This window comes from Rhagoletis pomonella, unplaced genomic scaffold, assembly GCF_013731165.1.
Source record: "Rhagoletis pomonella isolate Grant_MI unplaced genomic scaffold, Rhpom_1.0 Rhpom_scaffold_00004, whole genome shotgun sequence".
Taxonomy (NCBI): Eukaryota; Metazoa; Arthropoda; class Insecta; order Diptera; family Tephritidae; genus Rhagoletis; species Rhagoletis pomonella.
The window spans coordinates 28,994,959-29,003,724 of record NW_023458558.1 but is presented as its reverse complement, the minus strand read 5'-3'; the positions used below and the strand labels follow the sequence as shown (position 1 = coordinate 29,003,724).

Below are 8,766 nucleotides of genomic sequence, written 5' to 3'. Positions count from 1 at the left end.
GTGCTAGTCTTCCACGCAAAAATCTGAAATGTGCTAGTCTTCCACGCGATTAGTGAAATGTGCTAGTCTTCCACGCGAGAATCTGAAATGTGCTACTTTTCGACGCGAATAATGAAATGTGCTAGTCTTCGACGCGAATAGTGAAACGTGCTAGTCTTCCACGGTAATTTGAGATGTGCTACTCTTCGTTGGGAGCGACGATATAATCTTAAGTAGTCGAAGACTCTCAGAGTACAGCTATTGTAGACTTCTTAAGACCAAATATTTTATCATCTCGTATCGATTCCGCAGCTCATCGACAATTTAATGAGTATATTACCTTAGGATCCAATTTTTCGCACAAATTTACCTCAACACAAAAATATACTTTCTTACACTACTAACTACTTTAGTAATAAGAGAGATGAAAAAACATAAAAATGAACTAAAATTTACCTTTTGTTAGCGCCAACGACGACACATCCACCGGTTGTGCATGTAATTGCCGCGAATCGAGAAAACGTTGCTGATGCAAACATGCCAAGGATGACGACAACGACCCCAACGTCAACGACGACGATGATGACGATGATGACAACGACGACGAGGACGACGAAGATGGCGACGGCGATGGCGACAAGGACGATGAGGGCGCGGCAGCTAACGTCAACGCAGTTGTCCCACCAGACGCCATCGCTGTGCTTGTAGCAACAGATGTTGGCGTCGAACGAAATGTATTCGTCGTTGAGGCGGGTGTAGTGGCATTTGCGTTTGTATTTGTGGTGGTTGTGTTAGTGGAGCCGCCATTTTCGTCATGCGTTGGCATTTTCAGTGGCATATTAGGAACCTGTAATAACAGAAGAAAAATACAAAGAAAATTAAATGAAAGATATGCGCAGAGAAAATTAGTTATCAAGTATACACAAGTACATATAAGGAGAGTACGAGTACCTAACCCAAGGAGACGTGAAAACATATACACATATACATATGTACATGTGTATATTTGTACATACATTATATAGCCAATAATGTAGAACTTTACATACTTACATACATAGTATGTATGTACATATATGTATATTTACTCTGAGCTGATGCATAAGGTACAAATATTGGAGACAAAAGGCAAATTAGCTTTTGTCGAAAGGTAGAAATTATGGTTACATTTATTTATACTAGGGCTGTGCGATTATTCGATTACTCGAGCAAGTTGGTTAATCAATTATTCGGTTAATCAATTACTCGAGTAATCAAGATTTCGATTACTCAAAACGATGATTAATCAAGTTACTTGAAATATGATTACTCAAAAAAAATAATTTTGCTCGTTAATAGAGTTTGCTTTGGAAAATGCTTATTTTCTTTTTTACATTCTGTATATGAAAAAAAATTTTTGTTTTAATTTTTGAAAACAGAAACGTTGTTTTCAAAGTATCCAGGAACTTTAACTACTTTATACATATGTAAAGAGTTGAAATGTTGATTACTCATTTTACTCGAAATGTTGATTAATCATAAAGCATTTTACTCAAATATTTTTGTTTTTGGTTAATCAAAAATCTTGATTACTCGAGTAACTGAACTTTTAAGTAATCATAATTTCCAATTAATCGAATAATTGAGTTATTTACTTTATGATTAATTAAAATTTTGAGTAATCAATTAATCGCACAGCCCTAATTTATACATATTCTTGTCTTTTGAATAATGAAATGAGCTGGAGTGTTGCGCAAGAATGAGAAAAACCCGCTAAATAACAAAGACGTTTATAAGAATATATTTGACATATGTAAATTTTTTTGCAGCTGCCTTATATGCATGCACGTATGTATTTTTGATGTCGTTTTTTGGTTTCAAGTGGAGAGAAGAAATTGTTTGGATTTTGAAATGTAGCGGTATTTATGAAATAGTATGGATAGATTTATGTTGATGCATTGTGGAGTAAAGGCATCGGATTTTCGCAATTTTAGTTATAAATTTGACTCCACATCAAAACATCTGCATCAGCGTTCGGACTACTGAAACTCGATTCGGGAGTAAATGATTCGAAAAATTGGAGCAATAACGAAATTATCGCAGCAGATTAACATTTTTTTTATTAAATGGTATAAGGAAAAATATTACATCTTTAGGTACTATTCATCAACTTTTTTCTATACTAACGCATTATTTTGCATATGTATATATAAACATACATATATGTATACATATATGTATATATATTATTGCAGAACTAGTGGACCAAAATGAAAGAGAAACGTTGGTGTTGATGACACCACAAGGCAACTTAAGGATTACTCTAATCAAAGGACAACTAGTTTTTTCTGGCGAAAAGTTTGATTTTGATGGCTACAACGGATTTAATAATAATTGCCACGATTTTTGAAAGGACGAACGTTGTTTGGTTCCCTTCCATGATCAATAAGAGAGTATGTATGGCGGTCTCAACTGCGATTTCGTAGTTCAGTGGAGTTGATATAATATTTACAGTTTCCAAAATTCGTATAATTCATGCAAAACAAGCATAAAATAAATTTTTTTTTACATTTTTCATACCTATTTCTTGAATATGCTACCAAAGCTACGCACCGATTCGCACGATTTCGTCCTATTCACAGCACCTAAACTTAATAGAAAATATTTGGAATTGGATGTTTTGCAAAGTTTGTGTGTCAGGCAATCCATGTGATGGTTGGCAGTTTTTCTTTCCGACGATTAAAGTAGTAAGCAGCGAGATATCCCTGATTTTTCAAAGTGCCTCTACATAGAATTGTCTTCCGGATAGGGGTTTTTTCATACATTGGAATTAAGGATGAGTAGAAAATACTAAAAGTGTTGTATAGTAGAATTAAAATGCATGGTATGTTTTTGTTGATTGATCTTTATTTGTGTTAAATCCAGTGTACCTATTCAAGGGAATCAAAAAACAATAGGACTTAAATGTGTTTTCTATGTAGTGGAAGGGAGTAACACGCACAACTACGCAAACGAAACTAACAATATTCACACACACTTTTGCCAGCGAAATCATTTATGGCTGCAGTTATTTTTTTTATAAAAGCGAGCAAACGTAAGCTCAATCAAATAGTGAATTTTTTCATCGTTTTGAGTTGAAGCTTCATAAGTCATTGTTGCTGTTGCTATTGTTGTCGCCGTGAATTTGCAAAAGTCATTGAAACTGACGGTGACCCCAAAAGGTCTTTGCATTACTTGATCACTGCAGTATTTCACTACAAAGTAGTTGGCGAACACTCCCACTTTCTCAGCATTTCCCTTCTGCCCGCTGTGAAATTCTTTCGCGCTGCTTACATTATTTTTCACTCACTCGCATAGCAATTCCTTTGACAATCAAAGTTTGCCAACGTGACAGTGGCAGCTTGTGGCATGAGGCATGTGGTGTGTGTAAGTACACACCTCTACCCCACCCGACCCCACTTAACCGGTTAGTTTTCAGTTATATAAAAGTTGCTTGCAGTTGGAAACTTGCTTGCAGTTGCAGTCATTTGCCATTTTTACTCACTCTCTCACTTGCATATATACACAAGTGTGTATATATACAGTGGCGGTTAAAAATGGATGAATGCTGTTTTCTTTTCAATATTTACACTGTTTTTGAAGCTAAAATTTGTTTGAAATTTTTTTTTATAAAAATATGGTTCATGCTTTAACAAAAATTCGACAAACTTTTATTTCAATTTCGAGCTTTTTAACCAGAATTTTTATAAATTTTTTGGGACTAGGCCTATAAATTGTTTTATCAAAATAAGTGCAAGTTCTGAGCGGCTACAAAATCGCATTGATTTTTAATATTTTTTTTTCACGGCTTTTGCCCTTTTTTGGCTATAAATAACGAAATTTAGGAAAACTGGCGTTGACTTTTTATTTTTTTCGCAAACGGTCTTGCGCATATTCTTCCACAAGAAATTCATGTTTATATGAAAAATGTATAAGCCTGTTAACTGCATACCCAAACAATTTATAAAAATTTGGTTTAAAAGTCTCGAAATTTAGATAAAAATTTGACTTTTTTATTTTTTTCGCAAATGGTCTTGCGCATATTCTTCTACATGCAATTCATGTTTATATGAAAAAAAGTGAAAACCGCCGTCATCAAAAAAAAAAAAACAATATTAAAAAATAAATAAAAATTTTATAAGCCTGTTAACTGCACACCCAAACAATTTATAGAAATTTTGTTTAAAAATCTCGAAAGTTAGATAAAAATTTGTGGAATTTTTCTAAATTCTTTATAAAGTTTGAAAGTGTGATTTGTATGGTTTTATAAAAGTATGAACCATATTTTTATAAAAAATAACGAAAAAATTTTAGCTTGAAAACAATGTAAATATTAAAAACCAAACACCATACATCCATTTTTGACCGCCACTGTAGTATGTATACATATGCATGCATATATGGGTTAATCCATGTCAAATCGACCAATTTTTGAATTTCGTTCAAACCTCTTCTTTACATAGTATATAGCAAAGGCGAGACTTTTTTACCACGCTAATCAAATATCAAATGAAAGGACTTGGCCTCTAGATGTTCAATAATGTATTATGAAAAGTAGGGTTGCCAAATTTTTAAAAGTCAAAACTGTTTAATGGCCGATTATAGTTATGAGCGAGACCTTTTTAGCGACATAAAGATTTAAAAAATCGGATATAAAATAAAAAAGTTATAGGAAAAACCGCGATTTAGCGGTTTTTAGGGGGTTCCTAAAAAAAATTTGTTTGCACCCAAATTTTCTATCGCCACAGGTGTTTAAATAAAACTGACACGCGCTTAAATTTTTTTCTTTCATATGTCGTGATACGGCTTTGTGTACATACATATGCACAAATTCAGCGCGTGGCCTCGCATATACAAAAGTTCTGCAGAGGAAAAAATTAATAAAAATTTTTCTTTCGAAAGATGAAAATTTTCGATTCAAAACCCATTATAGTTACAAAAATGGTTCTGGTTTCATTTTATTTAGGGCTCTGGAAAGAAAAATGTAGAGGAAAAAAACACCAGAATTTTTAAATTAAGAAAATTGTAAAACAAAAGGTTATATAAATTTTTGGCATTTTTTTAGGCAACACATCTAACTGAGCTTAAAAAGTGAGCCTGAATTTTTGAGGGAGATGTTTTTTTACGAATTTTCGAATTTCGAAAAAAATTTAAAGTTAAATTTAAAAGTTCTGTAAATTTTTTTATTTTTATGAAATTTATAAAATTATTATTTTTTTTATAGTCCCAAATATCAACGGGCCCAGAACCATTTTTGTAACTTGAATAATGTTCGAGATATTCAAAAAATACAAAAAATTCCGGAAATTGTAAATTTTTACATAGCTTTCGAAAAAAATATTATTTCTCTCATTTGGCAGAATTTCGTTATAGGATAAAAGAAATGTTCTAACCAAAATTCATCCAAATCAAAAATCTCGATTCCAACCACTGGTCGATTTGTCGTGGATTTACCCATATATACAAGTAAGCGTGAGTTTATTCTAATGGCTTAAATCGGTTTTTGGTTTATTCAGAAGCTTTTCCGCGCACGGCAGAACGGAAGTGCAGCAGTGAGGCGGCGGATGGTGTAAAGCGTGCATTTTGGGTCTGCAATAGCTTAGAATGTGGATAGCGGTGCTTTCTAACGCTGCGTGGGGACCGTTAAGTCCGCCGACCTTATCTTTTTCGAGTTGGCTTCGTTGTTGGTTTTTGCTTCTTTTTTTTTAATGGTGTTGCATTTCCCTTGTATTTTGCGATTTTTTTCGCGCGCTAGAAACTGTAATCGTGACTGGGCTGATATCATCCAGCCAGTGAAGCGCTCAACTACATTTTTTAAAGTATTTTTCTTCTTTCTTACTTCATTTTGTTTCCCTACTTTTTCTTAGACCACGTGAGTGACCTTTAGTATGCTTTTTAAGTTTTTTCATCTTGCCGTTCGACTTCGTTCGCTTCCCCTTGGAAATGCGTTTTGCTGCTTCTACCACTTTGCCATTGAAAAGTTGCTGAGTCATTTGTAGGGGAGCGCAGCTTAACTTAAGTGAAGTAAAGCACAAACGTACATAGGTGCTTGTTGGAGGAGTGGACATGAAATTCAACTGCAAGCTTTATTGTATTCACTTCGAGTCGAACGGACGCAGTCAAGTCTTATGCCGGAATGCCAGCGAGCGAGCAACTAAAATTTGCTTGAGCATTTCTTTCCAAACTAAATTTAACCATTTTTACAGTTTTTCTTTTTTTTTGATATTATTAATTTAGTTGAATGCTGATTTATGAAAATGTGAACGGTACTTCTCCCTTCTTGAGTGGATGCATATTTAAACAAGAGAAAGAAAATGCTAATTAGCGTAAAAAATCGCTACTAAATTTTATAAAAGTCAAATTGATTTTTTAAGTGCGCAGCTGGGGAGAGTGCGACAACAAGAACAAGCGAAGAGAGTAATTAACGTCAAACAAATTAAGAAGGGAACAAAAAAGTAAATTCGAAATTAATACGAGATTATTAAGGAGAAAGGAAAATTAGTGAAATAAATTAAGATATGATTAAGTTTAACTGAAGTGAGGTAAAAAAACGTCATTAAATATACATACTTATGTATGACTGTAGGCACATCAAATCTTTTTAAGAGCCAGAAGCACTCATAGAAACGTTTTTGTTCGAACGAACGAGATTATTTTGAATATTTTATATTTATTTACGCAGCTGCTTAACAGATTGCTGTGGGCGCTAGAGATGACAATTTTAAATCGTTTATATAGAAAATAAATCAATCTGATTCGATTTTTTAGTTCCGATTCGATCTGTGAATCGATCCAAAAAATGCAAGAATCAGCATTCGATTTTTCCTCAATTGCAGCATACTTATCTATGGCTTGCCATAGAAATCTATAAAATTTTCAAGGGAAGTCCTTTAAAAATAACTCTACAAAATTGTCATATCAGTTTTGAACCGCTCAGACTTCTGGGTTTCTCTTTTGCGGTAACACTCATATTTTAAATGCATTAGACGTTTTTTTTTAAGACGAATCAGGTTGCTTTTGAATAACTGTAGTTATATTTTTATGCGATTCCTTGATATTTTCACGTTAAATAACTCGTTTCATTTATCGAAAGGACTTCACTATTTTCTCACATTTAAGAGTTAACATGATACAAAATATTTTATTTGAATATTTCAATAAAAAATTATAGAAAAAAGTATGATGAAATAATTTATTCGGCTCAATTCTTAAAAATTCCCACTTCCTGCTTACCCATTTTAGAAAAAAATTTAGTATGCAGTTTTGTAACTTATTGAGATGCATTTTATTGATTTAATATTCGAAACACATACATTAATCTGGAATTTTTTCAAAATGGGTAATTATGGCGTGAAATATAGAGTTACCACGTAAGCTTGTATGCAGAATACATCTTTTAAAAGGTAAAATACATTTTTTTCTCTTTTGTGATCAAAAATGAAAAGAACACAATTTCGAAAATTCAAAAATCGATTTTTTTTCGATCTGACATTTCTAGTGAAGGCCTAATCTCTGAGCTTCGGTTGAGAGATTATTGATCAAAACAGTGCTGCAGTCGGAGGCTAATTAAGGTTTCGTGGTCGTTACGTATTACCATTAACTCGTAATATCAGTATAGCTGTAAGAAATTCTGGTTGGTCAACTACTATGTATCCAAGAGTATTCCTCAGAACAGGGTTTGAAAAAATTGATTTTTTATTTCGTACAAATTTTTACTTGAAATCTGATAAATTTTACATGTTTCGAAACTTATTCATATGAATTCATAAACCAGCTGAGTTATAGCTGGTCAAAGTCAAAATTTACGGTTTAAAAAAAGTTTAAACGTTTTTAAAACCCTAGTGAGAACCCCTAATTTTTTTTTTTAATTTTGAAATTTTCGTGGATGTCTATTTTTTTTTACGTGAAACACAATATATGGGCGCCCAATGATGTTGATATTTTAAGGAACACCCTACTGAACATGCTGAATTTTGTATATGCTAAAAAGGCATATGTGTATGTAAAAAAGTTAAATTTTCCTCAAAATATTTTTTAACCAATACAAGGCTGTGCATGTCAGAAAAAAAATCGCTACACCAAATGCACTCACTTAAATAATAGGGGTATTCTCGAAGTCTTGCAGGTAGCACAGATTGTATGGAATGCAAAAATACTATTCCAAATTTGCAAGAGTACGAGAGCCTCCCCCCGCATTGCAAAATAGTGGCATGAATAGGTAGCAAATACAATAAAAAGATACAGCCGCAAAAATTAAGTGGCCGAAATGAGAGAGAGCAATTCCAACAACAAAACAACTAGCGCAGAGTCGCATTTATATTGCTATGCATTTTTGCAAAATATATATAAATGGGTTTCCACGTCGCATATTTTGCAGCGATAGGAAATGTTGTTTTTTATGTATTTTATTATTGTCTGTTTGCAAATGCAATCCGTGCTACGTGCAACGGCTTTTCAAGATTTCAAAAATACCCCTAATGTAAAAGGCCTCCTTGAGTCGTGCAAAATTTAAAAATGAGTTAAAAACTAAAAAATAGTCATGCACTGAAATATGATTAGAAACTTTTATTAGCGGGTGGCTTTTAAATTTCATTAGCCTTGGCGAAGCAGCTTTTCATTTAAATAACGATTCAATATGCCATAATCGTATTTTTTAGAAGCAAATTTGTATATATTAACTTGTTTTTAACAAAGTTTTATAGCTGTATATAACATTAAGTTCATACACACATACATACCTCCCATTATATTTATATACACATATATGTA

General features: G+C 32.9%; 1 protein-coding gene across 1 annotated transcript in view; it reads right to left on the bottom strand.

Annotated features, from left to right (window-relative positions):
- Nucleotides 1-8,766, bottom strand: part of LOC118737410 (AF4/FMR2 family member lilli-like) — a gene marked incomplete in the record, with an annotated part of 423,767 nt that overhangs the window by 152,006 nt on the left and 262,995 nt on the right. The window contains 1 exon segment of the mRNA XM_036467878.1: nt 436-826. Within this exon segment, the coding sequence (XP_036323771.1) occupies nt 436-826 (391 nt within the window).